The sequence below is a fragment of the Galeopterus variegatus genome, unplaced genomic scaffold, assembly GCF_000696425.1.
Source record: "Galeopterus variegatus unplaced genomic scaffold, G_variegatus-3.0.2 Scaffold4590, whole genome shotgun sequence".
NCBI classification, from domain to species: domain Eukaryota; kingdom Metazoa; phylum Chordata; class Mammalia; order Dermoptera; family Cynocephalidae; genus Galeopterus; species Galeopterus variegatus.
Genome location: NW_007730701.1, coordinates 123,403 through 136,441, shown reverse-complemented (window position 1 = coordinate 136,441; position 13,039 = coordinate 123,403). Strand labels below are relative to the sequence as shown.

Below are 13,039 nucleotides of genomic sequence, written 5' to 3'. Positions count from 1 at the left end.
TTTTTTGGATTATGTTGTGTAACTATACAGTTCTGAAGTAGTCATTTTAATAAGTACCTTAAAAGTCTGCTTGCCCAGTCCTGTTTGGTGTAAAAGTGTAGCATCTCTGTGCAGGGCTCTGTGGCTACTGCTGGCCATCTTGCTGGATGTGTTGTGGGTGTCTGATGTGGTATTGGCCAGAAGAGAACAAGCCTCAGGGTTAGGCCTCTTGCCAAATCCCACTCCTGATGGCTTTGGCATTGTGTGATCTTTGGTCAAGGAAACCTCTGAGCTTGAGTTTACTGACCTGCAAAAACAATGGGCTTATTACTACCCCTTCTGCTGGGTACTTTTGACAATGAAAGTGCCCTTACTTGCCATGTTATCTTAGAGGGGTGAGATGTGAGAATGTGACAGCAAATTGTAAGAGGGACCTAAGACCAACTGCTGCTAATTAGAAGCATCTGGGTACTCTACCAGAAAACGTTAAAGAGGGGCTAGCTGGTTAGCTCACTTGTTTAGAGTGCAGCCTTGAAACACCAAGGTCAAGGGTTCAGATCCCTGTACCAGCCAGCTGCCAAAACAAAAAAGTTGAAGAAAATTTAAAACCTATACTATCATCCACTGGGAACTTTTATGTAAATTAGCTACTAATGAAGACAAGCTAATCAAAGACAATTGTACGAATGCTCTCAGTTTACAAATTGAAGTGACTTTCATTTCTTTCACAGTCCCTGTTTTTGTAGGGAAAATGAAATATAAATGGTCAGGGTCCCTCAGGGGTTTGGAGTCTTGCTGAGCATTTGATGTAACTATGCACATGCGCCCAGGTCTTTCTTGGCTATTGTCTAATGTGGATGTGCATGGGCACCTAGGTGTTCCTGGGTTGTCTGACTCACACCCAAGTGTCCTGGGTTATTGGACTTAAGTATAAAGGACAAAAAGCTCTGATCCACAGGGACCCCTGCCCCTGGGATGTCCTGGCAGGGGGTGGTGGTGTCACAGGGAGGCTGCTACTGTTGCTAGAGGCTGTTGCTGCAAGCTGTTGCTGCCAGGTCCCCCAGGACCCTCCGGGAGGCCACCATCACTACTGCTGTAAGCTGCTGCTGCCGCCACTGCCGGCATTGCTGAGGAAGCTGAGGACTGAGCTCATGTTGTCTGCTAGCAGCTCTTGGGATCTTTCCCAATTACCTAGTGTGGGCCTGCATGTGAGGGGTCTGGTGACCCAGCCTGGCACATGAGGGGTCTTCAACCCAGTATGTACAATGGGTTTGAAGGGTCTGTGGGTCTGAGCCTGACAACACAATTGGTGTAGTCATCAGCAGGATTCCGGGCAGATAAAAGAGCCCAGCAGTTCCCATCAGTGCCATGATTGTTTTCCAGTTGTTCCCACCCTCCTTTACCCTCAGACTCCACCCTCCTGGAGTGCTGTCCCTGCGGCCTCACTTCTGCTGGTGGGCAGGCTGGCTCCTTTGGGACTCCTCTGGCACAGCTTCAGCGCCTTAGCACCACCCCTCCTCCCCTGCACCTTCATGATACTGAAGCACCACACTTTGGTGCTTACTTCAGTCAATGCCTCGTTTCCATCTTTGGGTCGTGAGTTCCTAGGAAGCTCCTACAGCTGTCCAGTCTCCACCTTCCGAAAAAGGATTCCTTATCACCACACAGCTTTTGCCCTACCCTCCGCTCTCCCATTACCCACGTGATGAAAGGATAGGCTGTAGTAATAATTCTTGTTTTCATGTAAACAGAGCTTCCTGCTTAGTCATGAAATGTTTCGACTTTCAGCTTTTAAAAAAATGGCTCCTATAAACACCAATATTTCCAAACCCAGTCTGTACTTAAATGTGATGCACGGACCCCAGCCAATCTGGGCAATCCTGGAGTGCAGTGGGGACCGAAGACTATGTCTCCCCTTCCCTCATTGGGTGTTAGCCTCTCCTCCAGGCCATCATCTACAGCCCATTTGCTGACAACCCCCAGATCTGACTCTCTAGCTGTGAACTCTCTGCTAAGATCTGGATTTATATTTATTGTGGGCGGGTGGGGAGGATCTCCACATTTAAATTTAGTAATTAGTGCAAATCTCAATGGCTAAAACTGAAGTTATTCTTTTCCTATTCTGTTCCCTGCCTCTTTTCTTCCTGTCACATCTGATCTGACCCATTCGAACTGAAATAATTGTAAGTACTCTACTTACCCTATTTTGGCTTAGTTTCTTATCCTTTTCTTTTCGTATTCTTGCTAATGGCCTCCTAATCCATTTCCTGTTTCTAGTTTCTTCCTCCTTTGTTTTCATCTATTGCGTTATAGTGTTATGACTTTATTTTTAAATTTAGTATTATTATTTTTTTACATTCTATGATGTTGTCGTGGAGCAGTTGGGAGGTAGGGGGAGAGGGGAAAGGGAAAGGAAATGGGATGGAAGAAGGAGGAGGGATGGGATTGAGGCCTGGGGCAACTGCCTCATTTCCACAGGGGAGACCAGGGGGCTTCCAGTGGTGGCTTGATCATTGCTGGGCTGGGTGTGATATGTCAGGGGTGTGTGGAAAAAGCCCCTGCCCCCCACCATCCCAGCTCAGGAACCCAAGGCCTGTCTTGCTGCGGCTATGTGGTCTCTGGGTTGGTTGCACATGTTAGCGGGGGCATGGCTGCCCCCCCCCCCCCACTGCCCTGGCTTGGGAGAGCCTGGGGTGCTTCCTGTTGCAGCTTGGGTCATTGTTGGGCTGGTTGCACGTGTAGTGGGGTGTGGCTGAGGCACTCAGCCCCACCCTCAGGACTGGTTGTGTGTGTCAGGGGACATGGCTAAGGCCCCTGGACCTCTCACCTTTCTGGCTTAGTAGCCCAGGGGATTTCCAGTCCTTCTAAGTGTTATAGGTGTTCTTTGGTGAAATGAGACCTTTACTAGTTAATATCAAACTTTGTCTCTGGTTGTGGGTGCTTCGTTTTTTCTTTCAGTTCTGTGTTGGATTTTTTGCTGTTCCCACCATTTGAACTCTGTGCTGGAACTAATTTGTTGTCCTTTGCTTACTTCTAAAATGGGGGAACTTCCTGTGGGGACCAGTATGTGAGCTCTGTGGTTGAGCTAAATTGTTGCTTTGCTGCTGATTCCCTGGGGAGGGCTTTTTGTACAGCTCAAGTTTTAATGATTGACTTCATAGGTACTTCTGGTCTCGTGAGATCTGGTGCACCTGGGTTGCGTAGAAACTCTGGTCTGGGCCTGAGTCTTTTCAGCAAACTGCACATCATACAGTTCTATATTCCTGACCAGTTTCCTCTGAGTGGTCCTACACTGATTGGGGGGCAGATCAGCTGTCCATGCCATGACCCAGTGTTCCCCCGGTGGCCCGGTATCCCCCACCACCTGTGCTCCAAACACTTCCCATGGGATAGGCTGTGCTCTGGTCCCTTGTGATGACTCACCAGCCTCTGAGTGGCTCCTTTTTCTCCAGTTGTTGTGGCTCCTTGCTTCTATGTGGGTCCATAGAAACTCTATTAGTGGTCTTGCTGGCCTATTGGCCACCAAGTCCCTCTTCTCCCCTGCTGCCTCCAAGTAACTTCATCCAAAGGGTATAGCTGTGGCTTTTGCCAACTCCTGCTCCATGTGCTCAGCAGTTCCAGCCTGGAAGCGGTTGGGATTCAAAATGGTCAGAACGTTTTTTTCTTTCATTGAAGCTTTTCCTGCTTTCATGCACTCTGTAGGTCTCTCCTCCTCTTCCCGTGACCTCTAGTGGTCCCAGCTTGGCTGTTGTTGCTCTTTTGTAGTTGTAAATTGGTTGATTTGTGGGAGAGAGTTATGCTGGGGACTGTCTATTCTGTCACCTCTCCCAGGATGATGGAGACGCAAAGGATTACTCAAAGCCCATTTCTCCAGAGCAGTGAGAGGTACGGGAGGGGTTAATTCCCAGGACCAATTTCTTCAAGAGAGAATTCCTAGGAAATAACCCTGAATCAGTTTTTGTCTCTGTTTTTATTCTCCAGGCAAGAAAGTTACAGAAAAGGAACATAGGTGGTTACGAAAAGAACAATGAGATAATCATTGTACTTCCCCATTGTGAGGTTTAGCTGTACCAAGGACATCTGCCCTTAGAGCCAGCATTTTTGCTGGTACAATTTTTTATCTAAAACAGAGACTTTAGTCCTGGGAAAGTTTTCTGTCTTTCCCAAGCTTAGCATTTCTGTGTGTTAGGCCCTGTGAAATACATTTACTTTATTAATGTTGGTATCCTCCACATATCCTCCTTGTTTACTTATTTAATTAAAAGAAAAGGCAAAAGCTACAGATCAAGGTTTCACAGTTAAGACAAAAACATTTTGTTAAAGCAAAGTTAGTATCATTTTAGCATGGCAAGTCTTTTAAATTTATCCCAGGTGGGTACTGATGATGTCATCATCTCTCAGGGCTGTTGCATCGGCATCATTCCTGGTGGTGTGAATTGGGGTGTTATTGCCGGTTGTTGAAACTCTGGAATGGGGTTCTCTTCCATGTAATAATCTTTGTACATCTTCCCACAAGGTGGAGGAAATAAAAGGAACAGCATTATGCACATGTAACAATATCTGGCATCACAATTAAGTTGATTTTGAGTCTAGAGAGGTTGTTGGTGTTCACCCATCCAGGGCACCGCTGTTTCCAAAGCATCTATTCTTTGTAAAATTTTTTGATCAATTACGAATCCTTTGTTTAGGAACAGGATGTCTCATCCAAGTTATGAGCACCCCCTTTAAGGCTGTGAAACTTTAGAGAACTGCTTTTGTAGACAAGATATTATTTTTTGATCAAAGCATTCCTCATAAAAGCATTGATGATCAATTTTCTGATTGAAAAGGTTTCACTTTTCTTTGTACTGATCCCTCAGCACTGGCAAGGCTCATTCCCAGGTTGTCATGTCCCACATCAGTGGGAAAGGTGAAGCAGCAGTTAGGCCAAATTAGGGCATCATGTAGAGGGGTGAGGAACTTAGAAGAGACATGCTATTTTTTTTTTTTCCCTTTTTGTCTTTTTTCATGACCGGTAACGGGATCGCAACCCTCGGTGTCACGCCTGCACCGCACTCAAAGAGTGAGCGGACCGGTCTCTATATGGGATCCGAACCCTCGGCGGGAGTGCCGCCCTCTACCGAGTGTGACACCGGGCCGGCCCGAGACATGCTATTTTTTAACTATCTTTCCAATTGTACCTAGTTATAAAGAGAGAGCAAATTCTTATTACATTTATTTAAATAACCATATTGCCATAAAAATCAGAAGATTACTCATAAACAGTTTTCAAGTTTTGGAGGAATCAAAAGAAAAAAACCCCAAATATTTCCATTTTTGTTTATAAAGTACATTTTACCCAATTGCTGTGAGTTTTAGATAGCTTAGAGACAAAGTTCTATTTTTTTTTTTTTTTAAATCTGGAAAACAAAACATTTAAGTAAAGAAACAACTGTGAAAGTCGCAAAACATTTTTATCGGTTATTTAACTTCATGTAATTAATTTTTGCTTTGCTTGATCTTAATTAGTAGTTCTATAAACTCATTAGATTTTTAGAGCTTTGAAAAACTTTTATTCTGTCCATTGATGTTACAGTTATTTGAAACTTGTGTTCAAGAGTACTTGTCAGAGTCTTTTCCATGAATTTGATTGCAGATGCCTTTAGATAAATATCAAAACTTTTACAGTTTTATTAAAGATCTGATCTATACGTAAGAAAACCATGTTCTAACATAGGGGAAATACAGTTGTTTCAGAGTCTTTTTTTTTTTTTTTTCTGACTGGTAAGGGGATTGCAACCCTCAGCATGGTGTTGTCTGCGCCACGCTCAGCCAGCGAGCAAACTGGCCATCCCTATATAGGATCTGAACCCGAGGCCTTGGCACTACCAGCGCCGCACTCTCCCAAGTGAGCCACGGGGCCAGCCCCTTCAGAGTCTTTTTTAATCTCAAAGTTCAGTCTTTAGAAAGACAACTAATTCCCTTTAGATTATAGCTAACTTAATCACACAAATTTTTTTCATAAATTTACCTTTCACGTAACATTATTATGACTTACTCAGACTTTCAATGACATGCTTTAGACTTTTCATTTTGTCCTACTTTGTAATTAGCCAGTTGTTTTATTCTAGGACAAGATACATTGTACCAGGTACCTTTTTATAAAAAAATATTTTTTTTCCTTTTAGCCTTTCTAACCACAAGTACATCTTACATCCATAGCCTTTTTTCTTTTCACATCTCTTATTTTACATACTGATTCCTTTCTCATCAATAATATTAAATTAGCCTCATTTATGTAAAAATTTCATAATTAGAGATCATTTTGTTATAGCTTGGTTTTGTAACTTAAAAGCCTCTAGCAGAGACATATATAATCCTGTTTGCTTAGTAAACCAAACGCAAGCTAACAACAAGGCATATGGAGGGCTTTGGGAGAAACACAGCATACTGTTCTTTTATAGCTTTTAGTCCTTAAACAAAAATTAAACAAATGCCAAACATACCACAAAATATATTGATGCAAAGGCAAATTTAGGCAAAAGGTTTAAGTCAAATTTTGAAAACATTTATTTTATCAAGACTTTAGAAAATTAAAGTCATGTGAACTTGAAAAGTATACTTATTTATTTAATGAACATGCATTAATTATAAGCCAATTTGGTACCGTGCAGACAATACAAACACACATATAGACATGAACACATGAACATGTAAGACATGACTTACATTTATGTACATATATATGTAGATATGAATAGACAGATAAAATAGAAAACTCACTAGTATAAAAGGACAGTCAGATTTAAATTGTTTCTTTTTTAAAAAATGTCAAAATTTATCTGTGAGGCCTCACCCTGTTTTAGAGAAAATAAAGTAACAAAACAGGTTGATTTTAGTTTAGTTTTTTTGTTTTTCAAATGGGTTACAGAGCATAAGGCTGAGCCAAAGAGCAGATAGAGATAAGGCCAATAGACTTTTGGGGTTTCAAGAGAAAGGCAGCAGACCCAAAAGGAGGTCCGATTGGGGCCAGGGTTGTGTTTCTCATAAAGCCTCAGAGTCCCTGGCAAAGAAGAGAAGCACACGCAGTTAAGAAAAGAAAACATGCTCAAACAAAACTAATGTTGTAAAGAAATATTAACTTCTCTTACTTTAGTTTGTCCAATTTAAAGTTCTTTCAGTTACTGGCAAAGATTAAGTTTTATCCTTTTCGGTGACACAAACATGTCTTTGTTTTTTGTTAAGGTAGAATAGGTCTCATAGCGACTTGACATAGATTCCAAACTGTTAGGTGGGAAGCCTTGACGAGACCCATAATATAAATTAACCAGTGACCAATTAGTTTTCAAAGTTTTATGTCAAGGCTTCCTTCCTTGTGGTACCAAGGACATTGTTGTTTAATAACCACTAACAGTTTTACAAGCTGCCGTTTAGTTACTTTACAGCTGGCTGCTTTAAGGAGACATTGGAGTTGTAATTTATGTTGAATCTCCTCTTTAGACAGGGAAGTTCTCATATTTTAAAAGTGAAAGAAAAAGAAACAACCTTTGAGCTGAAAAGACTGGACTTGAGCTGCTGCAGGCATGCACCGCTAATCTAGAGCCGCCTGTGATTCCCTTACCGGGATGCATTTCCCTTATTGGGACTTCCCTTGCTGGGATGCATAAATATATATGTATATGTCAGGCATCCTTTAGTTTCCAAGTCTTGGCAGGTTGGTCTCTGATCTGCGGAGTCATAAATGCCTCACAAGGGGCACCATTTGTCACCTCTCCCAGGGTGACAGGTGCAAAGGATTACTCAAAGCGCATTTCTCCAGAGTAGTGAGTGGCTCGGAAGGGGCTAATTCCCAGAAACAATTTCTTCAAGAGAGAAGAATTCCTAGGAAATAACCCTGAATCAGGTTTTGTCTCTGTTTTTATTCTCCAGGCAAGAAAGTTACAGAAAAGGAACATAGGTGGTTACAAAAAGAACAGTGAGATAATCTACTTTCCCATCATGAGCTTTAGCTGCACCAAGGACATCTGCCCTTAGAGTCAGCATTTTTGCTGTGTTACAATTTTTTAAATCTACAACAGAGACTTTAGTCCTGGAAAAGTTTTCTGTCTTTCCTAAGCTTAGCATTTCTCTGTGTTAGGCCCTGTGAAATACATTTGCTTTATTAGTGTTGGTATCCTCCACATATTCCACTGTCTTGACCGGAAGCCCTGTTATGACTTTTAGGTATAGGTCATTTGGTCTCTCGAGAGCCTACAGGTAGTGTGTATCTCCTGGAGCACAACACACGTGGGGCTGTGATGTCTGGCCACTGTTGCCTTCTAGCCTTGTGTGCCTGTGGTGGGGACTACACTGAACCCCAGCACTGGTCTTAGCTGCTCTCCTACTGAATGATCAGTGAGCCAAGCCTGTCCATTCCCTCATTAAAGCTCACAGCTCACTTTTTAGGAAGGAGTTTACCTCTCCCGCTGCCAGGTTGTACTTTTACCAAGAGTCATATGTTTCGGTCCCAGATTAAATAGGAGTGCTGAGAGAAAGCTGTTGCTTCCATGAAAACTAAGTTGGATGCTGAATTGGTTTCCTGTCTCTATGGAACAAGCCACTAACCACAAATTTAGCAGCTTAAAACAACACACATTTATACTCTTACAGTTTCTGTGGGTCAGGAGTCTGGCCATGTATGTAGCTGAGCCCTTTGCTTTTGGTTTCACAAGGCTGCAGTCAAGGTGTTGCCCGGGCCACACTCTCATTTGGAGTTCAGGGTCCTTGTTGACCTGATTGGGTTCGTTGTGGGACTGCAGCTGTTGGCTCATGGAGGCTGCCCTTCTCCATAGGCAGTTCACAGCCTAGCTGCTTGCTTCTTCAAGGCCCACAGGAGAGCACTTCTTTGGGATTGCCTGGTCTCTCTTTAAAGGGCTTTCACCTGGGGCCGGCCCGGTGGTGCACTGGATGGGTGCGCCGCTTGGGAGGTGTGGCGGCGCTCCCGCCCGAGGGTTCGGATCCCACATACAGACCGGTTCCTGCTTGCTGGCTGGGCGGGGCGCGGGGGCAGCGCCGAGGGTTGCGATCCCATTGCCGGTCCCCGGTCCGGTGCGGGGGCGACACTGAGGGTTGCGATCCGTTGCCGGACATGGAAAAAGACAAAAAGACAAAAAAAAAAAAAAATAAAGGGCTTTCACCTGATTAACTAGGCCCCCAGGATAAACTTCCTTTTGATTAACTAGAAAGCAAGTGACTTGGAACCTTAATTACATGTGCAGAATCCTTTCATCTTTGTCATAGAACAAACAAAACCTAGTTCCATCCTATTTACAGGTCTGCTGACACTCAGGGGGAGGAAATTACACAGGGTATTTGTACACCAGGGACTCAGAATCTTGAAGCTATCTTAGTGTTTTGCCTACTACAGATAATTTGTATAAAAGTGAGATAGTAAAAATGTACTTGCACAGATTAGGTGAGAGAGAACTATAAAGGACTGAAGAAGAAGTCTTAAAAGTCTAGAAGAATTCTGTACTGAGATTGCTCACAGTGTCCTTCAATTCTTGCTCCGTATTAAAGAAGCTGAGACTAGAAATGGTGGATGCTTCATGAGGGTGGTGCCTACCAGAGCATGAGAAGGAAAGAGTTTGTAAACTTGCACACAGAGAAAGGGCCGTGGCTAATGTGTCTCTTAATTTAAAATGTCTTTTGTGTCAGAGAAAAGGGTTTCCATTTTGCCTGCAGTTTTCAGAATGGATTCCTTCTCCAGGTGTCTGAAATGCCCCGTTTCAACTGGCCCTGTGCTGGCTGTTAGCTCTGGGAAGCCTTTTCTGGCTCACAGATGCTGACGAGTTAGGGTGTTTTGGGTTTTTCTTTGAATATCACTAGCGACTCATGTATTTTTATTTACTTTTGTAGTCAGTTACAGGTATGTATTTTGAGGCTCAAAAGTGTTCTAAATTTGGTTAGGAGTCCCCATCAGGCTTTTTTCTTTTCTTTTTTTTGAGAAAATGAGATATTCTAAGCTTACCTTGTTTGCCCTGGCCCTTGCTTGAATCAGCCTTTTTTTTCCCCAAGACCCTTGGTTTCTTTTAGTGGGAAAAGGAACTTAGAGACCAATATCTGGGTGCAAGGCATACTAATTGCTGTCAGATTGCCATTGATTCTGGGTCCGTTCCAAAGATAGAGCAAGCAAATATATTAAAAAATAAAGTTCACAGTGAGATTTTCAATTCAAATTGGTTTTTAAAATTTCTTGGGCCGGCCCGGTGGCGCACTGGATAGTGCGCCGCTTGGGAAGCGCGGCGGCGCTCCCGCCCGAGGGTTCGGATCCCACATACAGACCGGTTCCCACTCACTGGCTGAGCGAGGCGCGGGGGCAACACCGAGGGTTGCAATCCCGTTGCCGGTCCCCGGTCCGGTACGGGGGCAACACTGAGGGTTGCGATCCGTTGCTGGACACGGAAAAAGACAAAAGACAAAAAAAAAAACAAATTTCTTTCATTTTCTCTCTTTTACAATTAAAATTGTAGTTTCTAGTAACAATGTACTTTATCATAAACATGTTTTATCATCTTAACATTGCTTTATTATATAACAAACATGCAATATTTTAAAAATTATAATATCAATATTATGATTGTCAGTAAGGTCAATGAATAGTTTAAGGTTTTCTTCCACTATTGAGATATAGTTTAAAAATCCCTTGAAATAGCTTTCTTTTTGATACATGTAGGCAATTTGCTTGTTATCAGTTCCAGGTTTTGCTTTTTTTTAATTTAATTTTAAACTTTGAAGATGAAAACCATCTATCGTTTTTTTTTTTTTTTTCCTTTTTGTCTTTTTTTGTGACCGGTAACGGGATCGCAACCCTCGGTGTCTCACCCACACCGCGCTCAACCAGTGAGCGGACCGGTCTCTATATGGGATCCGAACCCTCGGTGGGAGCGCCGCCGCGCTCCCAAGCGCTGCACTCTACCGAGTGCGCCACCGGGCCGGCCCTATCGTTTTTTTTTTTTTTAATTGATTTCATTTATTTAGATTTTAGCTTCAGTGATATAGTTGGTTCATTTATATCTTTTAGAAGTAAAGATATATAAGGGCACTCACAATCTTGCTTTCATTGGTTCCTGTCCATAGGTAATCATTGTTACTTGCTTTTGGTTTATCTTTCAGAGTTTTTTGTACCTTACACATAAGTTGGTGTAGTATGCACTATTATGCATTGTGCCTTTTTCACTTAGCTACATTTCTTGGATCATTTTTGTTAAATGTTGAATAAGTCACTGATTTATTCAATCATTGATTTATTGAATAAATAAATAATTGATTTATTATTAAATGATTGAGTAAATAAAGGGAAATGAGATTTTTCCCCCATACCATTCTTTAAGAATTGCAATGTGAATATGAACATTCTGTAAGTTTATCTTATTTATCATTGCCAGCTTGCATTCACAAGAGATGGACTTTGTGGTCTGTGGAATGAAATGGTTAAAGATGGAGAAATTGTATATACTGGGACAGAATTAACCCAGAATGGAGAGCTTACTCCTAGAAAAGGTAAGGACCTTTAACTAGTAATTTTCATTTTGTAAAGACCATTATTAATTGCATTTTGTAGAAATTTTATAATGTGATATAGAGACGGGGTTTGAGCATAACTCTTTGAAATTTTGTTTTTCACTTTGGTGACTGTTGTCTAAAATGATAGTTAATATTACAAGCTGCCTGGAATTCATTGTTTTATGTGAATTGAAGGCATTTTCATTGTAAAACCACGTTGCTGCATATGTGGTGGTCTTCTCTGGTAGAAACTCATTATTATTTCTTCATTTAAGTTTTGAAATATTTCTTGCTTTGGCTAACTATAAATCTTGATTATTATAAGATTGAGTGGGAATAATTATTCCTGAATATTTCCTATATGACTTTTTTGGGGGGAGTGTATAAAACACTTTTTGAAAGCTTTTGGCCTGCAAAAAAATACCAGTGAACAGTCTCACTTATGTGTGTGGTTGTGAAAACACAACCCTCTATCGCTTGGTTGTTCTTGACTTTGTGTCAGAGTCCCCACTCAGTCTGTAGACGGAAGCAGGTGCCTGTGCCCACCCATCCATGTTGAACCTGAAAAGCCCAGGGGAGACCTGCTGCTGAGGCTTGTTTGTCCCACAGTTGAAAGTCATCCAAATAGATAGAGCTACTGCTTCAGAAAGTTTTTTTTTTCTCTTTGTGGGATGAATCAGGATAGTATCCACTTAAAAATCTGTGGGAGAAATTATTAGTGTATCTTTTCAGTTACAACATCTAGCAAAGTTTTCCCTACTTTTTCTGATATTTATTTGAAAATTTCCACACATACACAGAGTAACCGAAAGATGTATTACAGCAAGCGGCTGCACTTCACCCCTAGGTCTTGCCACCAGTGTCTGGCTCCACTTGTTTTTCACAGGGCTCCCAGCTCCACATCCTTCTGTCCCTCCATCATTCAGTCTCACCTGGCTCCTTTTGACTTTGTGCATATTATTAACTTGAGTTCAGTTTCAGTTTTTTCTTTAAGGTAAAATTTATGCACGATGAAATATGTGTATTTTCAGTTTACCATTCTACAAGTTTTGACAGATGTAACCTGTGTAAACTAAATCCTTATCAACATTGCTCCCAGTCAGGAGGTTCCCTTGACTCTCTCCTTGCCAGTCCATGGTTGCTCCCACCGCCTGAGTAACCACCGACTCCTCTCTCACCCTTGATTGGCTTTGTCTGTTTTAGAACATCATGGAAATAGAATCATGTTGTCATGTGTGCTCTTTTGTGTCTGGCTTTCCTCAGTCTGCATAATGTTTTTGAGTGGTGACTTTTCCAGGGCTGGTTTGCCACAGCCACAGAGAGGAAGCCCAGTCTGGGAGTAAAAGGGTTTGCACTTTTTCTTATTGATCAACTTTGTCAGTTCTTTTTTTTTTCCTTTTTGTCTTTTTTCGTGACCGGCAACGGATCGCAGCCCTCAGTGTCGCGCCCATACCGGACCGGGACCGGCAACGGGATCGCAACCCCCGCTGTTGCTCCCGCACCTCCCCCCGCCAGTGAGCGGCCGCCCTCCCTGTCG

General features: G+C 42.4%; 1 protein-coding gene across 1 annotated transcript in view; it reads left to right on the top strand.

Moving 5' to 3' along the window:
• Positions 1-13,039, top strand: part of HERC2 (HECT and RLD domain containing E3 ubiquitin protein ligase 2) — a 145,828-nt gene that overhangs the window by 17,266 nt on the left and 115,523 nt on the right. Inside the window, exon 3 of the mRNA XM_008587915.1 lies at positions 11,385-11,499. Within this exon, the coding sequence (XP_008586137.1) occupies positions 11,385-11,499 (115 nt within the window). The remainder of the gene's footprint in view (positions 1-11,384; positions 11,500-13,039) is intronic.